This window comes from Chionomys nivalis, chromosome 14 (genome assembly GCF_950005125.1).
Source record: "Chionomys nivalis chromosome 14, mChiNiv1.1, whole genome shotgun sequence".
In the NCBI taxonomy this organism is placed as follows: domain Eukaryota; kingdom Metazoa; phylum Chordata; class Mammalia; order Rodentia; family Cricetidae; genus Chionomys; species Chionomys nivalis.
This window is the reverse complement of record NC_080099.1, coordinates 33,697,071-33,721,053: the sequence shown is the minus strand read 5'-3', so window position 1 is coordinate 33,721,053 and position 23,983 is coordinate 33,697,071. Positions and strand designations below refer to the sequence as shown.

Here is a 23,983-nt window from a genome sequence, read left to right as displayed (position 1 = left end):
TAAAGACTTTGCCTTACCTTCTCCTTCAAATGCTTCTCTCTGTGTGTAAACATTCAGATCCCAACTTGAGATCTCAGGAGTTTTCTCTGTTGTTCTTAGAGAAAACATTCGCCCCATACTTCTAATTTTATTGTCTCACCTTATCTTTGTAAAAGCAATGCATTATTTAGTTGTTTCTTTCCTGTAAACAGAAGCTTTTTGAGGTTTGCCTGTCTCACAGCTAGATATGCTTTGTAGAGAATAATGCTGGACACGTTATGTTCAAAAGTAGTTCTTTATACATAAAAGCATTATAATTTAGAAACCTGACTTTGCATTTTCTTTTATACTGCTACCTGGAGGACCAGCCTCCAGCAGCCCAGGGTGTGCAAAAAAAAAAAAAAATCCACAAATGCAGCAAGGGCTAGACTTTTTCTGTATGAGGGGAATAAGAAAGAAACACATGCTTTCTGATGGAAACTTTCCTCTTTTGCTTTGTCTTTAAAAAGTTTTTTCTGGCCGGGTGGTGGTTCGTGCCTTTAATCCTAGCACTCAGAAGGCAGAGACAGGAGAATCTCTGTGAGCTTGAGGACAGCCTGATCTACAAAGGAAGTGACAGGACAGACATCAAAGCTACAGAGAAACCCTGTCTCGAAAAACCAAAAATAAGAGAAAAATCTCTTTCTGGAAATCTCTCTATGTCCATGATGTGGGATTTCCCTCTGTGTGCTGTGAATATTATTGGTGAATAAAGAAACTGCCTTGGCCTGTTGGTAGGGTAGAACTTCGGTAGACAGGGTGGGGCGAGGAACTAAACAGAATGCTGGGAGAAAGGAGGCAGAGTGAAGGAGAAACCATGGAGCCACTGCCAGAGACTAACATACTGAAACTTTGCCAGTAGGCCACGACCTTGTAGTGATGCACAGATTGATGGAGATGGGTTAAATTAAGCTGTAAGAGTTAGCCAATAAGAAGCTAGAGCTAATGGACCAAGCAGTGATTTAATTAACACAGTTTCTGAGTGGTTATTTTGGGGCTGAGCAGCTGAAAACGAAACAAGTGTTCAACATCTCCGGATAGCTACATTTTCCATACACCTCTTTTACACAGCTGTACATATCTACATAGCTTTCTTCTATCCGTACATCTTTCCTCAACAGTTCCATCTCTTCTCTCCTACACACACATCTCTCCATTACATGTCTCTCTTTACACGTCTTTACACAGCTACTGCTCCATCTCTCTACACAGCTCTGTCTTCTAGACAACTACTCATCTTGTACATAGCTGTCTCTGCACACATCACCTCTACACAGCTGTACACGACTCTTTACACAGCAACTCTCTACACAGTTCTTTATATAGCTTTCTCTCCATAGCTCTACACAGCTCTTTACAAAGCTCTTTGCAAAACTCTGTCTATATAGATCTTTCTACATGCACCTCCTTCAACCCCCTAACTTTGGACAATTATGAGTTACATATACAGGGTCTGACCCATTCTAATAAGATCTGATAAGTCACACAGTTTGTCTTAGGGTGGACAGGTCTCCCTGACCAGACTTAAAGTAAAGGCACTTAGCTCTCAGTGGTCAGGTCTCCCAGACAGAGAGTGACGTTGAAATTCAGGATTTAAACAAGCTCCGGTTTCGGGACCTTCAGTCCTGCATCACAAACCAAGACCAGGAATACATGCAGAAAGTCCATTGCTGCAGAGAGTTAGGTCTTTATGTTATCAGCCTGACTTTGGTTCAACAAACAAACACCTGGGAACTTGCCTTTTTGCATATTTTGCAGGGGCAACTAGCCTATTTTGAGTCTGTTCTAAAGTCTAAAATCAGCAAATGTGTAAAAAGCTGTCTTTGTAACTGAGAATATTGTCATTTTCCTACATCAGTCTGAACTATGAAAAATGTTCTAGTATTATTTCTGTTCATCAGAATTATACAGCTTACGCAGAAATATCTTTTTGACCATCTACAGATATATGGCGGCCCAGTAGGTGAAATATATTCACAAGATAAATGCAAAAGCAGTGGGGAAAATACCCATAGCTATTTTTAGGGAAGAAATGAAGTGGCCCATGAGAAAATTACAGACAGAAGCAACCGGTCCAGAGTCTGTGGTTCTATAAGCCTTGCTTAACGAGATTCCTCCATCAGAGAATTATTCACCTGGTAGGTTGACACTTGAACTCTCAGTTGTCATGTGCTGTATATTCTCGTGGTCTCTGGTAAAGCCATTGCTACCAGCAGCTCTCAGTTTAATATTCTTCCTATGCAAATTTTAGGACTGCTTTTTAGAAATTTTATTTCATTCATTGTATTTTTATCATATTTTTTCTATTCCTCCAGCTCCTCCCATATCATTTATGTTTCTCTTCCCACCCAATTTCATGCTCTCTCAAAAAGAAAGAAAGAAAGAAAGAAAGAAAGAAAGAAAGAAAGAAAGAAAGAAAGAAAGAAAGAAAGGGAATAAAATCAAAATAAGACCCAAAAATGCCTAAACAAAGCAAAAAACACTGTCTCTGGACCGGTTGCTTCTATCTGTAATTTTCTCATGTGCCACTACATTTCTTCCCTAAAAATAGCTATGGGTATTTCCCCCGCTGCTTTTATGTTTATCTCATGAATATATTTCATCTTCTGGGCACACATACATCTGTTGATAGTCAGAAAGATGATTTCTGCATAAGCTGTATAATGGAGTCTTGTTTTTTTTTTTTTCCCAGTGATATCAATTCAGTACAACAAAATTCAATAAGACTAGACAAAAACCCTCATATCAAGGCTGGATGAGGCAACCCAGTAGGAAGAAAAGGGTCCCAAGAGCAGGAAAAAGAGATATGCCTACTCCTATTGTTAAAAGTCCAACAAAACCTCAAGCTAAAAAAACTACAGCAGGTATGAAGAGGGCCTGGTGTACACCCATGCAGTCTCTGTGGTTGACACTTCAGTCTCTGTAAGCCCCAATGAGTCCTGCTTAGTTGTTTCTGTGGACTGTGTTTTTCTGGTGATGGAGTCTGTTTTATGTTGGCCAGCTATACCTGGGCATTGGGCCTGCCCTGGAGTGTGGTTGATAAATCCAATCACATTACAATGGAGAAAACTAATTGTTCCCTTTGCTAGCAGAAATGAATTGCAAATAACTTCTTGGCTAGGAGTAGGACTTTGTGTCAACTTCTTTTTATCTATGCTAATATTTTGTCTGTTTTGTACTTGTGCAGGTCTTATGTGTGCTGTCAAGAGCTTTGTGAGTTCATATATGTATCAGCCCTGTTGTGTCTAGAAAACACTGTTTACATACTTGGAATTATCCACTACCTTTGGCTCTTAAAATCTTTCTGCCTCCTTCTAACATAAATCTTTGAGCTTTGAAGGGGGAGAGATTTGATAAAGACATCTCATTCTGGACTGAGTGCTCCAAAGTGTCTCAGTCTCTACACATTATATATATATATATTTTTGCTTTTTCGAGACAGGGTTTCTCTGTAGCTTTGGAGCCTGTCCTGGAACTAGCTCTTGTAGACCAGGCTGGCCTCGAACTCACAGAGATCCGCCTGCCTCTGCCTCCCGAGTGCTGGGATTAAAGGCGTGCGCCACCACCGCCCGGCTACACATTATATATTTATGGATTTCTGTGTTAATTCCCATCTAGAGTAAGAAAACAACTTCAGAAACTTCTCTCATGAGAGTTGAGCAAGGCACTGATCTATGGGTATAGTGATATGCCATTAGTAGTTATGTTATTGTTGTGTTCTTTCTGCAGAATAATAAATAGTACTATTTTTTTCCATAGGCATATGACCTATTTTGTCTCAGTGTTTTAATTCCAACCCAAAAGTGATTAGTTACTCCCTTAATATTGCACCAGTATATCTTTTTTTTATATATTTATTTATTATGTATACAATATTCTTTCTGTGTGTACACCTGCAGGCCAGAAGAGGGCACCAGACCCCATTACAGATGGCTGTGAGCCACCATGTGGTTGCTGGGAATTGAACTTAGGACCTTTGGTAGAGCAGGCAATGCTCTTAACCACTGAGCCATCTCTCCAGCCCCCCGCACCAGTATATCTTATAGGCATTGTAGGTAACATGGTTTGTCGCTGGGTGAGGTTGATGATTGCTTTTAGCTTCCAGTAACATGCAAAGTACCTCATAAGTAGTCAGTAAGACTGTATCTTCTAGTTGGGCGCAAGTTCAGTTTCTCCACGTTCGATGACACGAGTAAGTATTGTTTTCAGCATTAGTGACTTAGCGTCAGGTTGTAGAAGGTAATTAATAGATTTGATAACTGTCTGTGATATTAAGAGAGTCTATGGAATATGTTTGGCTAACATCTTTGCAAGATGTAACACATTTCTGCTACTAGGGAGTTTACTTGCTGACATAAGATGTCTAATTATTTCCCCTATTATATGGTGATTCCACTTACATTCCTTTCATATATGTATACATTTTAGGAAACTTCTGGGTAGTAGATTTTCAAATGACTGTTAAAAAGCCTTTAGTGTTAATTGTCCCTCCCCATATTTTCTCCTTTACCCTCTCTCCCACCCCTCTTGACATTTAAATGTATTCAAGTTTCCTCTTTATCTCTTTATTGCACTATATTCTATTTCCTTTTCCTTGGAAGATCTCCTCCCCCTTGGTTCTTAGGAGCAACCTAACCTCTGTGGTTATTGTAATTGAAGTGCATATGTAAAGTTTAAAAGCTAACATCTACATATAAGCTAAAACATGCAATCTCTCCCTTTTTAAAGATTTTATTAATTATGTATACAGTGTTCTGCTTGCATGTATGTTTGCCTGCGGGCCAGAAGAGGGCAGTAGATCTTATTATAGATGGTTGTGAGCCCCCGTGTAGTTGCTGGGAATTGAACTTAGGACCTCTGGAAGCGCTGCCAGTTCTCCTAACTGCTGAGCCATCTCTCCAGCCCAATATTTATCTTTTGACATCTGAGTTATCTCACTTAGGATGATTGTTTCTAGCTTGTTTTACCTGCAAATTTCTTAATATCATTTGTCTTAAACAGCTGGATAATATTTCAATTCTGCAAATATATTACATTTTCAGTATGCATTCATTAGTTGATGGACATCTAATCTGTTTTCAACTTGTGATTGTTATTATTAGAGCAGCAATGAACATGGATGAGCAAGTATCTCCATAGTAGGATGTATATGCCCAAGAGTGGTGTAGCCTGGATCTTGAGACAGATCAATTCCCAGCTTCCTCAGGAAATTTCACACTGATTTCTATACCAATTTGCACTCCCATCAGCAGTAAATAAGTGTTCCCCTTTCCTTGAATCCTTCCAGAGTGTACTTTCACTTGTTTTATTAATCTTGTTCATTGATAGGGGTAAGATGAAATCTCAAGTAGTTTTAATTTGCATTTCTCTGATGACTAAGGATATTACATTTTCCCTTCCCCTATCTCCTCTCCTCTTCAAGTCCAGGTCCACACCCTTTCTTTCTCTCTCTCATTAGAAAACAAACAAGCATCTGAATAATAATCATGATAATGACAATGAAATTAAAAATAAACAAACCAGGATAGCGCAAAATGAACAAACAGGAGAAAAGAGTCGAGGAAAAAGTACAAGAAACACAGACAGACACTGAGATACACATATTTGCACATATAGAAAACATAAAATATGTTATATAAAAATAAAATCAGAAATCACAACAAATAAGATCTGTGAGGTTTAAAAAAAATGCTCTGGCAAAGCATGAGATAAAATACCCCCTCAAAAAATACTGTTGAGTTAGGTTTGTGTTGGCTACCTACTGCTGAGCACAGGGCCTACCCTTAAGTATAGTTTTGTATACCCAATGAAACTCCATTGACCAGAACTGAATTTTCTTTTACATGTCATTATCAACTGGAAGTAGCTTCTGGGTTGGGGACGGAGGCTTATATCTACTTTCCCTCAGCAATGGGGTACTCTCTGGCTTAGACTTGTGCAGGCCTTATGCATACTACCACAGTCTCTGATTTCATATGTGTGTCAGTCTTGTTATGTCTACAAAGCCTCATTTCTTTAACAATCTTTTCGCATCCCCTGAGCCATGAAGGGAGGGGAAAATGTAATCAGAATATATTGTATGAAAGAAACTCTATTGTTTGATGGAGACACCCTCATTTAGTACTGAGTGTTCCAAGAGCTTCAACTCTGTGCATTGTCTTGTTGTGGGTCTACTGCAGAAGAAAGCAGCTCTGATACTGGCTGAGCAAAGAACTGATCTATAGCATCAGTATAGTATAGCAGAATGTCATTAGGAGTCATTTTCTTGCTGTGTTCCTTTGACAGAATAGTAGTATTAGTTTTCCCTGGGTCTATGGCCTATTTAGTCTCAGGTTTTCAACCACCTTGCAGGCATGTCACCATTGTAAATAGCAGAGTTTGTAGGTGGGCTGTAATTTACCTTTCTCTTCTGGGACCATGCAAAGTACTCTCCATACCATGAACACTAGTCGGTAGAGGTGAAGGCTCTATGTAGGCACAGCTGTCTACTAATTATGTTCAATGAGTTGTATAGGTTTTGTCTTTAGTAATAGGGAATTACCATCTTAATGGCTTTTTAATTGGAAGTCATTCTGATTCATGATTACCCCTATTCCTCTCTCAAGAAAAAGATATTAATAAAATAAGGTGGTTTGTTTTATATGAATCTTTTCAAATAGTTAATGGTTTCTTTATTTTCTGTTACATGCTTTCAGAAAAACTTCTAATCTGTGTTTTATTATTTTTCTGTGATAATTTTGTCATAAACAAAAAGGTAAAAGAAAGACTAAGAACCTTTATACATATATTTAATTCAGAACATAGGATTTGGTAGACATGGTGGACATGCCTATAATTATCCCAGCACTCAGGAGGGTGATGTACGATGTGCAAGTTACAGGTGAGCCTGGGCTATACAACAAAATTTTGTCTCTGTAGCTGATGAGATAGCTCAGTGGTTAAGGACTCTGGCTGCTCTTCCAGCAGATCCAAGTTCTATTCCAAGCACCCACATGGCAGCCCACAAGTAAGTTCAGTTCCAGGAGATACAACATACTCACACAGACATAAATGCAGGCAAAGCACAAATGCATATAAATTAACATTAAATAAAACCTTTTTTAAAAAAAATTGTCTCTCCCGGGCTGGAGAGATGGCTCAGTGGTTAAGAGCATTGCCTGCTCTTCCAAAGGTCCTGAGTTCAATTCCCAGCAACCACATGGTGGCTCACAACCATCTGTAAAGAGGTCTGGTGCCCTCTTCTGGCCTTCAGGCATACACACAGACAGAATATTGTATAATAAATAAATAAATAAATAAATATTTTAAAAAAAAATTGTCTCTCCCAACCCTACCCCCAAAATAAAGGGATTTAGATGTGAGGTTTAAAGTAATAGTCATATATTCATCAAGGTTTGTTGTCTGGAGAATTGATCGTATATTGTTACTGAATGATCAGTACTGTATTTGTTAACAGCAGCTTCTGTTCTGGACTAGAACACATCCACAGGGATCTTTCCCTTCCTGTCACTACCATTCTGATTGCCTGCTTTTTTTTTTGCTACCCTTACCAATGCCACACATCTCCACAACTTTAGACTAGTTAAACAATTAAAATCCAAAAGACCAACTAAGATTGTTGCAATCTCAAGATTGATGTACAATGTAAACTAACATGTAGCTATAGTTCCCTTTAATTTTACATAGGTATTTTATTCTTATTTAACAGGATAGTTAAAGCATTCAAAAAATGATTTTAAATGAATCAATTGGCAAAAAAGTAGAGTAATTCTGATGTTTAAGTTTCTCTTGGTTTAGCCAAAAAAAGGGAGTCGTTGGAGATATTGATTAACTAACTGATAGGTAGAACTGTGTGTATGTTTTTGTGTGTTGCTGAAGATTAAATCAGAACATAACTCATAATTCGGGTGTGCTCTATGACTGAACTATGTATACAGCCCTACAGCTTAAGGTTCTAGTTATTTTTGTTGTTACTCTAAAATATTTCTTCTTTTACCAGATGACTAAGAAAGCCATTAATAATGTCAGAAGGATGACATCACATCCAACACTTCCTTACTGTAAGTTGGCAATGATGAACAATGATTGTCTTATTTTTACATTTTTTATATAAATTGTATAAGGAATTCATGGGAAACTTTTAGTTTCAATTGAAAGATAATTTTTATCCTACTTATTTTTCATAGATGAGTTTATGTTATACTAATTTTATCAGCTTGTCTTTTATCAAGCACGTTAATAGCAGTCATAAAAGGAGTTATTAGTAAATTCTTATAAAGTAGGAGATGTATTTTTTCAGATCTTATTTGAAGAAATCTCAAGTCTCTTTTGTTGTAGCCAAAATAAAATGAAAATTTTAAAAAAATTTTTTAAAGTATTGATTAACTGATGGTTGAAATATATATGTTAGTTTATAATCATCCTAGGTTTTAAAAATTGTGTTTATGTCATTCCTTTAATAGTTATAGGAGTATATTGAAATATTCATGTCTTTACAAATTAATAATGTATAAAAATTTTAGCCGCCTTTCTCATAGACAATTGTCCAATAAAATAAAATTAACAAAGTTCTGTGTTCTTTTCCTCTGTATTCCAGTGTGTGCTATAATCATCTGTTATCTAAATTGCACTTTGTCAAATAAAAAGGTTGAAAAAAATTTTAAATGAAGAGAATGACTTTTCATATCAAATACAAATTGAAATAAAATATTATATTGACTCCCTTAACATTGAGTTCCTACAGCTTTATAGGTATCTGGGACTGAAGAAATGGCTCAGTAGTTAAGAATCCCTGCTACTTTTGGAGCTGACTTAATCAAATTTGGTTTCTAGCACCCATGTCGGGCTCACCACCTCCTGTGACTCGAGCTTCAAGGGACCTGATAGCCTCTTCTGGCCTTAACATGATCCACACATATAAATACAAATTCAAAACAATTTTTTTAAAGAGGAAAGAATTTGAAGAAAGAACTAAAATAGTCATCAAAGTGTATATAATAAGATGTCAGTATGCATTTAGCATAGCATGTGGGTAGCACATACCTGAGATTTAAGCACTTGGGAGACACCCAGGTCTACAGAATAAGTTTAAATAATATTGGCAAGCAACGTATTTGGGATTGCTTAAAAATGTTCTTACCCTCTGCAGTAGGTTTGTAACCTTCCTGAAATGTTGAAGGAACCTAATGTACTGTCAACTCTATTGCATATAATCACCAGATTAATAATTGGCAGTAACTGTTATTAGTCCCAGACTCAAAAAGATATCCCCAACTTCCACAGCTATTAGTAAACCAATTTTTATAAGTATTAGGTAAGGAAAAATCACCACTGTCTTATGAGAGAGAATTTCCATAACGGACAAGAAAGAGACTTAGAAAATTAAAGGTAATTAAATTATTTGGATTTTTTTCATTTGATTTCTTCCCCAGTATTTCTTCTTAGACATGAACACATTCTCCCAGAAATAAGTTAGTTCAAAAATAAGTGCATATTATATAAGCAAATGCAACAAAATAAGATTTCTTAAAGTCTTACTTTGAAACTCAGGTAATTCAGTAGGCCTTTTCTTCTCTTCAGATCTTTAAAAAAAAAAAAAAAACATTACAAACCATTGCTAGAACTAAAAGCCGGGCCCTTGCTTGGGCTAGCCAAGCTCTGTACGTCTTTGCCAGTACCCTAAGCCACTATTTTTGAGTTTTTGTTAGAAATTGAGATAATACTTTTATAATTTCCTAAGTGAGAAAATATATTCTATTGTTCTCAGCAACACTTCTTATGGAAGTTGTGTGGGTTTTTCTTTTCTCTACCCTAGGCAGGTATCCCACTCTGAAGGTAAACTTAGTGTGCTGTTAATTCAACTTATGACACTCTCTACCTGCAGTTAGATTCAGAAGCCACAAGAGCTCAGATACATAAGCTTGTCCTTTGCCTCACTTAGTTCACATCCCCTATACATCTGGTTATATAGGGGGTTCTCCCAACCTTCTCCTTTGGTTTGACTAATCTGTTAGAATAATTTAATGAAACACTTGGCTTATGTTTAAGACTTTATTGTAAAGGTTATTATAAAGTAACACAAATGAAGAGATACTTAAGATAAGGTCAGAAGAACAGTTTTTGTCTTCCTAGAGTTGGGTTCCTTTTTTCCCAAGATCTCCAAATATCTTGGGTTCCAGATGTGATAGACAGTCCTTATTCAGCTGTAAGGTAAACATATAAGAGAATGATATAAACTGTGTACATGTTGCTAGGCCAGTTTTATTTCAAGTTGCTTTTTTTGTCACATAAAATCACCTTAATGATTTAAAGCTGTATATTCATATCTGATTATGTGAATTCTCAAGTATGACATTCTAGTCAAAACCTTGGTAATATAACCAGTTTTTCTAATTATGTCTTATAAATAGGAGAGAATATTCTACCTATTCATTGTTAATGATCAAACCCAGCAAGTATGGTCTACATTTTTCTTCCCAAAGTCTTTTGGCACTGTCCCGAAGCTCTCCCCATGTTCTTTTTCTTTTCTTTCTTTTGTTTTTTTTTTCTTCTCCTCCTCCTTCTCTTTCTCCTCCTCCTCTTTTTTCTCCTCCGACTCCTTTTTCCTCTTTCTTCTCTTGCTTCTCCTCCTTCTCCTTCTCTCTCCTCTCCTCTCTTCTTTGTTTTTTTCCTGTACTCATTGAGCCAAATTCATTGAGCCAATTCTTTTAGCTTATCGTCCAGCCCTAACATAGTTTTCCATATGATCCCTTCCATTGGTGAGGCTTTCCACAGAGGTTTTTGTTTTGGTTTAATGAGTTTATCATTTCTCTCATCTTTTCAGTTTGGGTTATCTTGATCAATTCTCATTATAGAATTCTATTTTCTTATCTTTGGTTGACTTCATCATTTGACTTTTTATTTTTGTTCTTTTAATGTATATACATATCTTTTTGGGTTATTTGAATATTCTTATAATTACTCTTTGAATGAGTTCTCTGGACTTTCTTCCAGGTCATTTTTATTGGAGGTCACTACTTTAGGATTAGTTATGAGAGCATAACTAATTTGTCATTTTTGTATGTGTTGCTTTTGCTTCTTCACTGGGACTTGTACACTGGGGATAGTTTGTTAATTACATCTTCCCTTTAGTTCAGATCACCCATCTTCATCCAGGGGAGGTATGTCAATGTACAGAAGAGGTTTAAGTTGTAAAAAAAAGTAGCGAATTTTTCCTCCATGGAGCTTGTATTGAAGACTTCAGGTTTTATCCCTAGTCTTTTGACAGTCTTATATTGTCTTAATTAAGAGTCATCATCCAGGGCTGGAGAGATGGCTCAGCGGTTAAGAGCACTGCCTGCTCTTCCAAAGGTCCTGAGTTCAATTCCCAGCAACCACATGGTGGCTCACAACCATCTGTAATGAGGTCTGGTGCCCTCTTCTGGCCTTCAGGCATACAATCAGACAGAATACTGTATAATAATAAATAAATAAATATTTAAAAATAAAAGAGTCATCATCCAAGGATCAGCATGTCCCTATGCTATCTTGTCATCTCTAGTCAAACAGGAGTTATGCGTATATGATTTGAGGGATATGGAGTTAAGAGATCTATGAAATACAAATGAATGGGCCTACCTGGTTATGTGGGGAAGTAAAGTCAGATCTAAGTGGCCTTAGGATGAGAAGTCAGTCTAGGCAGAGGCTGTGGAGACACTGTAAGATCCTAAAGGAGCTGGGTAACCTCACACTGTAGAAATGAGATTCCAGAGTAGCTATGATGTCAGATAATCAAGCAGCACAGATGGATAAACTCTTGGAGGCACCAGGAGGCCTATGGACTGAAGAAGGATCACTTCCTACCTGGAAGCACAGAAGAAAAAGCCTAAGCCAAATTAGCTCGTATTTACCAGAAGTTTTTCTGAGTTCTTGTGAGTTTGAAGTACACTTGGGCTAGCTTCTTTCCAAGAGTTTAAGGAACATTTAATTATGAGCCTATTTCTCTTTAAGTCAGTTGTTTAGAGTTCTTATAATTTTGGCAATATCACTTAGAAGCAGAAAATGTCACACAAATAATGTACTTCTAAGTTTGATTTTAATGTTAGCCATGTGCCAAATAGAAAATCACTAAAATCTTGATTAGAAATTGTTTTATAAGTAGACTGTAATCTTCAGGTGATTAACCTACACTATAAAGGCTAGGGTGTTTTGCAGTTCTCTCATTTGCCTTTTGCGAACAGTCTTCTAACAGGTTATGTCTGGAGCCAAGGAGATAGTTTAGTCCATAAAATGCTTGTCATGCCAGCGTGATGACCTGAATTCAGATCCCTGACACTTATAGAAAATTCTATGTATGGTGACACAGACCTATCTTAGCCTGGGAGGAGGAGACAAGAAGGTCTCCATGGCTTGCTGGCTGGCTAGGCTTGTAGTTGCTGAGCTCAAGGTTCATTGAGAGACCCTGTCTCAAAATATGGTGGAGAACACTTGAAGAAGATACTACAGTTTACCTCTGGTGTACACACACAAAGAGGTGGGGGAAAGTAGGAAGGGATAGACAGCACACAGAGACAGACAGACAGGAAGACATTCACAGAGAGGGAGGAAGGAGGGGGATAACGGAGAAAAGCACTTAAAAGTATTATTACTGGTGCATCTAGTTTTCCAGTAACTTCTAACTTCTGCTTGTCAGTCAGAAGATGCATTCCATTTCTGAGGCATTGGGGATCCTTTTTTAATCTACTGTGTCCTAAAGAGAGGTAATTTGTTGAAACACCCCCCATTGTAAATACTGTAATTTTAAGTTATCTTTGGTAAGGTTTTCTCATTTCTCTAAAAAAAAAAAAAATTCACAGGTTCTGTTTGTATTGTTTATGTCTAAAGTTAGGTAGAGTTTGAGATAATAGGAGTTATAGACTTGAGTTTAGTAGAACACACAATCCTGTTTCTACCTCAGACTTTATTTACTTCAGGCCCCTTGCTGAGCACAAGCTGACACATTTTGCGGACTAACTTCTACCTGAGACCCTCTGCTGGACACAATCTGGTACATTTTTCAGACTTAGTCTGGGGGAAGAAATGCTCAAATCAGGTGGCAGATGTGAAATCTGAGCGTGATGCTTTGGTGGTAATCTGTAAATGTGCAGCAGAAGGAGTGACTAGAAAGCTCTCTCACTTGTGCCCAATTGCTTGTTACTCTTGAGGGTTGTCATAAAGTAATCTTCTCTCTTTCCACCTTCTGACGCAGAACCTTCAGAAGGCTCTCTGAACATTCACCAGGAAGTTCATGAAATTAGCCTGTGGGTGGTTTGAAGCTTTACCAAGATATTCATTAGCTTCTCCATGCTGTCATCAAATAAATAGTTGAGAGGACCAGCTGAGAGGAGAGCAATCATTTATTTTGGCTTATTATTTCAGAGCCTTAAGTCCTTTGTCACTTGAACAGAAATCTGGGTAGTGGAAGCCAGCCAAGAACCACAGAAATAGGATATGCTGTCCTTTTCAGCTAGTTTTCTATTCTGTCTGGTTCCCCAGCTCATGAAATGTCACGTCCCATATTTGTGGTACATCTTTTATCCTTCAGTTAATATCCTCTAAAAATATTCTCACAAGCACACCCAGAGATGTGCCTCAGTGATCTCCTAAGTGAATCTAAACCCAGGCAATAAAGATGAACTGTCACACTAAGGTAGTCGTAGAAAAATTTAAAGGTGTTTGCAGAAGCAAGACAGAAAGAAATTTGATTCATTGAAATGGTAAATTACTTATTAGAGCTGAAACTTTGGTTTTTGTCTTACTGTTTATAGTGAGTTGTGGTTAGATTTGTTCATACACCAGAGCTAATATAGCTTAGGGGTTTCCCAATTAGTGTTTTTAGCACTATAGATAATATTGGGAAAACGTAAACAGTTTTTAAGCAGCTATCCTTGTTGTTAACAAAGACCATGGGAGGAAAAGAAAAGAGTTAACATCCCCTCAACAAGTCTCAAGTCATTATGCTGCTGCCTTCACACCCCTGCCTAGTACACGACAAAATATTCTAAAACAGCCTGAATTCATTGCTATTACATATTTGGTAAAGTATTAGTAAAACTCAACTAACAGCATAATTAGCAACTTGCTGGGCATTTTATCTATACTGATTTTCATTATCCCTATTCTACACTAATTTTGACAGTTATAATTAATATAGTTTGGGTGCCATTTGTTATATTTCTGAGTGCTATATATAAATGATCTCAATCATTCTCAAAAATAGTGACTTATTTATTCCATAGTATAATTAGTATTATCAAATGTTAGCATATATTTGAGATAATAAATCCATCAAAATAATTTTAAAATTTCTCCTTTACTATGGTATTTAAATCTGACCTTGTCTTAGAAAAATGCATAATTTTAACATTAATAGTATGGCTGATAAAGGTTGATTCTTTAATAATCTCAATAATTTATTAAATGTTTATTATAAAATATATGTATTTTAGACTCTTAAGACATTAAGATAATTTTGAGAAGAATCATAATTTATAGTGATTAATATAAATGTGTCTACTGTTTTGTTTGAAAACATATTCTCAGTCAAATGAAAGTACATCATATGACTTTTCTTATATAAAATAAAACTTCAAAGTAAATTTATATAAATGGATTTTATTTCCTAGGTACTTCTTTGATGAGTAATTCAATATTGGGTTAAGAAATTTTTTCAAAACTTTTTAAAATAAATATTTAATTTTTGTCATCTTATAATGCAGATCTGACAGGTGCTCAAGATGGGAGTGTCAGAATGTTTGAATGGGGCCATTCTCAGCAAATAACCTGTTTTCGATCCGGTGGCAATCCAAGAATTACAAGAATGAGATTTAACTATCAGGGAAATAAGGTACTATTGAAAATTAATTACTTTTCTTTTAAAAAGCTTGATGGTGCATAAATTTACTAGCTTGAGGTTTTGAAAAGAATATTTTAACTCTTCTCAAAGAACATTTAAGTGTACGTGATTCTTCCTGTAGGTTTGTGGTGCACATACATCACTACTAAAATTAAGTTAAATGTTCCCTTAGGACCAGTGTTTTCCCTTATATTTCTTTGATTAGTGAAATCCATTTCTTTAGTTCCTGGAATCTACTCATAGTATGATTCCGTACCAAGCAGCAAGTACAGTTTGTGGTGTGTCAGATCTGCTTAACCCATCTGCATTGTGATTTTTATGCACTTTAACATTGAGTAATGCTCTAGAATGGCAGGTCAGCAAACTGGATTAGTTACCAACACAGCTTTTATAGAACTTTTTTTTGAATCTGAATTCTATTGTTCATTATATTTTCTTTGAGTATTTTCATCTAGCAGAGTTAAGGAGGCAAAGACTTTATGGTGGGCTAACCTTTAATTACAAGATATTTAAGAAAAAAATGATACTAGGAGGTGTACTGTGAGAGTGTTTCTCTTAGAAATGACAGCTAAGCAACATGGTACCTTAAACATTGACAACACCAATAGACAAACTAATGAGGAAGCAGAAAATTTCATGGGGCCCCTAGACAAAGAACTATAGGTAACTAATGACTACTGAAAGTAGGAAAATTTCTCTCCTAGGGACAAGCCTTGTAGTTGGTTATCCATTACAAAATGGTCAGCCCTAAAATCATTTATACACAGCAACATTAAACAGACTCAGCAAGTTGCATTTATATAATTATTCATGTATATATGTAACAATAATATGGGGCTGGAGAGATGGCTTAGTGGTTAAGAGCACATACTGTTCTTGTAGAGGACCCAAGATATCTGGCAGCTCACAACTGCCTGTAACTCTAGCTCCAGGGGATCTGACCCCTTCTGTCCTCTTCATATGCAGACATACACACATACACATGAATAAATAATACTTTAGGTTTTGTTTTTTTAAAGAAGTTTGCTAAACCACCTCTAGACCATCCCTTTATTGTCTGTTACTTCTCACATTGCTGCTTATTTCAAATTGCTTTCCTGAAGCATGTTTTTATAGGAATTAACAGGCAGATTAGCCTACTGTTTTGTCTTCTGGATCATGCTTCACTAAAAGTTTACACAATCTTAGATAATAGTATCTCTTGCCTTTTCTTTTCCCTGAGTTTCAGTTATGGTGCTTAAAAAGTTCAGATTTCAAACATTTTCAGATTATAAGTGCTTGATTAGTGAAGTAAGTGCAACTATTAAAAGAAATACTGTTGTAGGAGGCCTCTTGTTTGTTACTGGCTGCTCAGCCCTGAAATAACCACACAGAAACTGTATTAATTAAATCACTGCTTGGTCCATTAGCTCTAGCTTCTTATTGGCTAACTCTTACGTATTAATTTAACCCATTTTTATTAATCTGTATATCACCATGAGGCTGTGGCTTACCGGGTAGTAAAGTTCCGGCATCTGTCTCCAGCAGGGCTACTCTCTGACTCTGCCTCCTTTCTTTCAGCATTCAGTTTAGTTTTCCCCACCTAACTCTACTCTGCCCTAACAGGCCAAGCCTGTTTATTAATTAACCAATCGTATTCACAGCATACAGAGGGGAATCGCACATCAAAATATCTTCAAAATCTGACACTTTCCTGGTATAAACATTTGCAATAAGAATATTCAACTTGGGCTGTCAGTTGTATTCCCTTTCAGTATTTATTATGTTTTCCATTTTCATTGGCGATGTGCCGTTACTTCTAGTCTATGCATGTCAGTCCATAGTTCCTTTGATATATTGTCTTCCCAAAATAAAGTGATATTATGAACAACATAATTAAATACCTACAGAATAAGTAGTATCTGTTTTTTGTTTGTTTGTTTTTGAGAAACCCTTCAAGGTACCTCTTCCCAGATTTATCAGTATAACACTCAAACCTTTCTACAATTTGATTTCGTAGCCTGACTTATTTTTCAACATTAACACTACTACAGTCCTTCATATAGTCTGTTTTAAAGTACAACAAGCTTTAGTTCTTTGCCTACCAGGTGTCTTGATAAACCCCTTAGCTTCGTGTTCCTACTTTACCCATGATGTAACCAAATAGCACAACACCAAAACATGTTTTCTCCTTTATTTAGGAAGCATCCTGAGTAAGTGGTAAGAAGACTCAATCTGTCCCAGTTATGGTGATTGGTTTGATTGTGAATTGCTGATAGAATTGGGCAGTCAAAAGACTGAAGATCTCAGCAAAACTAAAATAAGACTAATAAGTGCTATGAGGAACTCTTAAGAGTAATATTAATAAAACAGGCTAGTATGACATAGCATAGAAGAACAGGAAATAGTTTTTATAAATTAAAATTTTAATTCTCAAAAATGGGCCAGTGAACATAAGTAGTTTAAAAATCAAGTGTGATTGTATGTTTAGGAAGTACCAACTAAGAAAATATCTCCTAGAAAGTACCTTAGCAAAAGCAAAACAGTAGGGGCAAGCGGTATTTGAAGGATTAAAAATATTTCTTTAATGCAAAGAATATAATTTTATAGTCAAAATAGACTGCCTAAGATATATTGATAAATGTACATGCACATATCCTGGTTATTTTGTTTTGTCTTTGCTTCAAGTATAAAGAATCTATAAATGTGAAAGGAATGGGATTGTAAATGCTTGCTTGCCCACCTTCCCTTTTGAATTATTAGTGCACCTTACTCAACAATTCCAATTAAAAGGGAAAAATTGTAATTAGTAGAACTATTTCCATAGAATTCTACTAGATAAAGAATGAGAAATAAGTTGATGCCCAGCCAGACTATATTTCAAATTTGGTGGCTCATTAACACTATTTGAGTATATATTCCATGTTTATTCCAGCTGAAGAACAAACCTAGCTCTACTCCAGAAAACATAAAACTAGAAAAGAGGATTAGATAGTGGGGAAAGTATCTATAGCAAATATTAAAGCTGTAGGCTAATATACTTAATAATAGCTCTATCAGAATTCTCAGAAAACATTAGAGAAGTAAATAAATGATATGAAGTTTACCAAAATCTCTAATATGTTCAGTAATCATCACTGAAGATTGAAAAAATAACTATTAAAACTTGGTAAATATTTTAAATTTTGATAGTACTTAGTATTTATTAATTAGTGTAAGAATAAATGAGTAAATGAATAAATGAGTTCAAATTATTTTCCTTAAAATTTTGTTTTGCCTTCATCTTTCAACTTCTTAACATTTTTTGAACTTTATTTTGTGGGAGGAAGCCAAGCACATATAACTCACATGTGAAGGTCTAAGTTTAACTAACCAAGTATCTGATGTTTGCTTCTTTCTACACTGGAAGTTTTCTTAAAGTGATACCTAAATATAGCTCAAAACTAGATTGGAAGCTTAAGTGAAATTAAAAGATAACAGTTGGTCAATCCGATGTTAAACATAGAGATAATGTGTCACACTGGGTATAAGGAGTAAATATGTGCTTTTTATCTACATTAATCATTTAATTTCTTTTTTAAAGTTTGGAATTGTTGATGCTGATGGATATTTAAGTTTGTACCAAACAAACTGGAAATGTTGTCTAATTACTGGGAGCATGCCTAAGCCATATCTGGTAAGATAAATATTCCATATATATAAAACATGGACTTCCTGTTTAAAAATCAAAGCTGTGCTTGAACAAGTAATATTACAATTAATAAATAAAATATGTCTAGTCTTCTCTACTCGTCACATGTTACAACAGACTACTCCTGTTGTGTATAAAAATGACTGAGTGAAGTTGAGGAAGTTGGCATGCCCAGCACCATTTCTCCAGAGACCCAGCCGCAGGTGACTGGCAGACCAACAGAATATCAAATTGTTTTCCTGTATTTAGCTCTTATTAATGAGCAAAGTAGAACGGGCATCCTGTTGCTGATCCTGTTGTTTTCATCTGTTAAAATCTGTGCAGAAGTCATAAAAATTTGCCTTCAGAGAATAAAAATGTTTCATTGATTTCCTTTACAGAACTAAACATAAGCAAAACATAGAACAAGATTAAAGTTATAGATTATAATTCTGGTAATTCACCTGAGGTTAAATGTTTGAGTTCAGTATTGATCTAAATAAACAACAAGGGAGCATTGCTAGGACTTCTTGAAAAAGACTTAGTTTGTTCTTTGCCTCATAGTTTTATTAGGCTACAAGTGTGAACTGTGCAAGTTGACCTTTTGGAGAGATGACTGCTTTTTTTTTTAATTGGTGAAATGATCATAATAAGTTTGACTGAATTTTCACAAGTTCTCTGAGCTTTCTTATTTTGTGACAGTAACTTTTTTATTACTTTTGAACAGTTACTTTTATTTGAACAGTTATTTAAAAGTTTGAATGTTTCTGAACAATTAATGTCAGTTTAGCAAAGATATTTACATCTAACCTAATCTTAAATCCTCGTATCTGTCTTCTTGTAAGACAGTTTTGTTCTTGTTTTTTTTACCCACTACCTAGACCTAAGTAACTATTTGAAGTTTAACCTCTGTGTTTTCTTCTTAAGGTGTTGGTTGAACAACAGTGAAAAAGACTGTTCATGAACTCTTTGAATTTTTTACAGAAAGAGATGGGGAGAATTATCGTGACAGTTATTGTATTCTCTAATCTTTTTAAAGTTCGGAAGATTAAAAGAGTAGAAATTATTTTTTAAAGACATAAAGTGCATGGTCACATTTTAGTTATGCATCTACTTGATTATGGAAATTTTACTAGCAACAGTAACATTTATTGTTTATAACCATTCCAGGCTTGGCAGTGTCATAACAAAACAGCCAATGATTTTGTCTTCGTTAGTTCCTCCTCTCTGATAGCTACAGCTGGTCTTTCAACTGACAATAGGTAAGAGATGGAGCTGGAACAGAAATGTTGTGTGTGGATAACTAAATTGTTTTGTTGTTGTGTATTTATTTGTCTCAGTAATTATGACCTAAGAATTTTTATCATAAAGATTTCTTATTTAAATCATTCTTAGTGGCATAAATCTAGGAAAATTCTAGTACCATTTACAGAAAAATCATTCTTTCTTATTTTTAATATTCTCATATTGAGACTTTAGGAGAAATGATTTAGTTGTTTGTAAAATGAGCATTTCTTTGTATTTTCTATATATTCAGAAAACTTGAAGCTGAAAAAGGTACAATTATTTATTGGCCATATTATTTAGTTAACTTGGTTAGTATTCATCATGGCCTTACTAGGTAGGTATTATCATTTTCACAACAAGAAAATAGGAAACTAGGCCAATCTCTGTGAGTTTGCAGCCAGCCTGGTCTACAGAGCAAGTTCCAGGACAGGCTCCAAAGCTATACAGAGAAACCCTGTCTCAAAAAACCAAAAAGGAAAAGAAAAAAGAAAATTGGAACCTCAGAACAACTTTATAGTTTGTAAGAACATCTCTGTCTTCTCCCTCCATATACTCACGCAGCCCATCCAGACACACTGAGTTTGCTGAGCTTCTGAAACTCGGATGTGAGCTTCACACTGCACTGAAAACTAGCTTCAGGGCTGTAGACTCTGGCCATGTTCAGTAGATTCCACCTAATAACTAGCATCGTCTATGACTTGTCTATGTTAGGTACAGATAGATTAAAAATTAGTAAATACACAAGCAATTTCTATAGTCAGCCTTCAGTTACTATTTATAGGTATGTGATAATCAAAATTTAACTCAGTTTTGTAAGTTAACAGCTTTTAAATTGAGTGTGACAACTAGTATATAAACCTTTTGAACAAAGTTCAAATGTGTAATATTTGGCTTATTTTTTATTCTATTAATTTTTGTGTCGGTTAAAAAGAAATCCCTTTTTTTTCTCCTCTCAGAAACATATGTCTGTGGGATACTCTAGTAGCACCTGCCAATAGTTTAGTCCATGGTAAGTTTTGAAGACAACTTATGACATCTTGGACTGGGGATATAGTTCATTTGGAGAGTGCTTGTCTACCATACGCGCACTCCTAGGTGTGACCCTCAGCACCTAGAGCTAATATGGTGAATACATCAAGGTGTCAGGTCAGTACACTAAAACCAGTTGGTCCTCTGCACTAAATGAATATCTATAATTTGAAATTTAAAAGATCTTCTCATAATAGCACCTGAAATAACTACTGAGGCATTTGTCAAACAAAATACACACAGGACATATATAATTTAAAAACTCTAAGATCTAAATTAATGTAGAAAATGACTTACATTTAGAGCTTTGAAAACTTAATTTTGTTCAAAATACCAGTTCCTCCCAACTTTATAGATGTAACACAATTTAATGAAATATAGTCAAACTTTTATTCATATCAGTAAACAGATTCTAAAGTGTATAAGAAAATAGCAAATAACCAACAAAATACTGAAGAAAAACATTCAGTGAACTCATCCTACGTGATCAGAAATTAATGTAAAGCTGCAATAATCAAACATCATGACAGTGGCTTTTAAAAAGTTACCGAGAGCATTGGAGAGACTAGAGAGCCTCATAGGTGACTTTATATATCATAGACTTTATCAGATAGATGTACAAAAGAATTCAATGGAGAAAAATAAGGTTTTTTTAAAATAAAGTACTAAAACAATTGAATAGAGACATAGAACAACAACCAAAAATATCTTTGACACAGATTTCACTTTTCACAAAATTTAACTCAGCATGGGTTATAAAGCTTCATGTAAAGTGCAGACTTCTAGAAGAAAACGGAAAAAATCTACGTGGCTTGGGTCTGGTGATGAATTCTTACATATAATACTAAAAAAACAGTTTTTAAAGCATAATGACGTGTTTCCAAGGACTTTTAAACAATCCCATTCTCACTATTCAAATGGCAAGTAAACATATAAAAGGATAATCAAGATAATCAGGAAATGCACATTCAGTGTGCTGCAAGCTATCATTTACACCAACATGGCCAAAATTAAAGACTCAAGGTGTTGATTAGGGTGTACAGAAACTGCAACTGCTGACAGAAGCAGAAAATGCTGCAACCACTTTGAAAACAACTTAGGTTTTTTAAGATTATTTTTTAATGTATTGATTATGAGTGCACTATCTGCATGTATGCATTTATGCCAGGAGAGGGCATTAGATCCCACTAGAGATGATTTTGAGCCATCATGTGGTTGCTGGGAATTGAACCTCTGGAAGAGCAGCTAGTGCTCTTAACCGCTGAACCATCTTTCCAGCCCCAAAAAACTTAGTTTTAATAACGTTAAACATGGACTGAGCGTGATCCATCTGTATGTACTGTTTTCAATATATGAAAGCTACAAAAAGACTTATACAGGAATTTTCTTAGCAGCTTTATTTATAATATAAGTGTTTATAGATTATTACACTTAGTAATAGATGCTATCCAACTGTTTGCTGGTATTGAGTCCAGTTCAACTTGAATTTCCTTTTCTTATGTTCTGACCACAAAACTGTTGGTGGTTTGCTGGAACAACACTACGGCTACCCATATTTCCTTTTCTCCAGGACCATGCTTCGTTGTCTTATGCCTTATCTCAAATTATTTCTTATATTGCATTTGGTTTTTAAATTGCCTTGGGCGGGACAGCAATCTTTATCCAATATTTATTTATTCATTCAATTTATTGAATCTTGACCACCTTGTGGTCTTTTATTACTAAGTGGTTTTAATCTGTTTTTTTTTTTTTTTAAACCTTCAGCTTTTACCTGCCATGATAGTGGAGCCACAGTCTTAGCATATGCTCCCAAACATCAGCTGCTAATATCAGGTGGCAGAAAAGGTTTCACATGTGTATTCGACCTTCGACAACGGCAACAGAGGCAGCTTTTTCAGAGCCATGATTCCCCTGTTAAAGCCATTGCTATTGATCCAACTGAAGAATACTTTGTTACAGGATCTGCAGAAGGCAATATAAAGGTAAAAACATAGTATCAATAATATGGAAAAAAATTTACAAACTTAGGCCTTTAATCATATTATAGTAATTTACTTAAATACTAGTCAAATTATATTAGTTCTGGTATAGTCAGCAGTGCTAATTACTATTTAATAAACCCTTTGATGAATAGAATTATTTTTAACTTGAAGTTTTACTTTTTTACTTGTTTTAAAAAAATACTTAATTCTTAAACAAATTTTCTGTGGATCTTAATATATTTCAGACATTAGAATTGGTTTTGACTCTTCTTTTGGTGATGTATTTACTAAATTAAATTTCTAGGTTAACTATAACCCACATTGCTCCTCTTTTTTCATATATAATAATAATATTCAACAACTCAGATTCCAAGAATGTACCTAGATAAGCCCTGTTCATAGATAACCAAAATCTATTGTACTTAAATTTTAAAGTTGTTTAAAGCATTAAGCAGCTTATTTAAAAATGTTGAACAACTTATTAAAATGTATATTGCAAGATTCCACCTCAAAAATACTCAGCTGTGAAGTTCTCTGTTAAGAAATACCTGTTGATTTTGAGGAAGATTCTGTGGGCCCATTGCAAAGAGGTATGCCAGTTTCAATTGGTCTTCAGGATGTTGAATGGTCAGCAAGCCTAGATTTGAAGGACCTGATTTTTAGAATCCATTACATGAATGTGAGCATACTTAGTGCTAAATAAGATGAACTTCTCTTAGAACTGATAGGCTGTTTTCTTCCCCCTTAATTCTCCCTCCTCCCACCACCAAAAAAAAAGAAAAAAAAGAAAAAAAAAACCCCAGAACCTGCATAATTTGGAAATGTTGTTGTTATTTGTGTTTAATGAATGTTTTGTCTGCCCATATGCCAGTGCACCACATAACTTGCTTGTTGCTCCCATCAGAGAGTATTGAGTCCCCTGGAACTGGAGTGAACCATCATATGGGTGCTAGAAATCAAACTCATGTTCTCTGGAGGAGCGGCCAGTGCTTTTAATCAATGAGTCATCTCCTCGGCCCCAAAGTACTCTTTTTTAAAAAATAATAAATCCCAGCAGAATTATTCTTCTCTGATTTGAAGCCACTTTTTATTTCAACCTGTGGCTGCTGGTAAAGGTTGTCATTGTTTCAGAAAGAACATATTTAG

General features: G+C 35.4%; 1 protein-coding gene across 4 annotated transcripts in view; it reads left to right on the top strand.

Moving 5' to 3' along the window:
* Window positions 1-23,983, top strand: part of Dmxl1 (Dmx like 1) — a 152,606-nt gene that overhangs the window by 124,600 nt on the left and 4,023 nt on the right. For all 4 annotated transcript variants that reach the window (XM_057788825.1, XM_057788824.1, XM_057788827.1 and 1 more), the window contains 6 exons: window positions 8,018-8,078; window positions 14,754-14,881; window positions 18,453-18,545; window positions 19,710-19,801; window positions 20,783-20,835; window positions 22,620-22,837. In XM_057788825.1, the coding sequence (XP_057644808.1) occupies window positions 8,018-8,078; window positions 14,754-14,881; window positions 18,453-18,545; window positions 19,710-19,801; window positions 20,783-20,835; window positions 22,620-22,837 (645 nt within the window). The remainder of the gene's footprint in view (window positions 1-8,017; window positions 8,079-14,753; window positions 14,882-18,452; window positions 18,546-19,709; window positions 19,802-20,782; window positions 20,836-22,619; window positions 22,838-23,983) is intronic.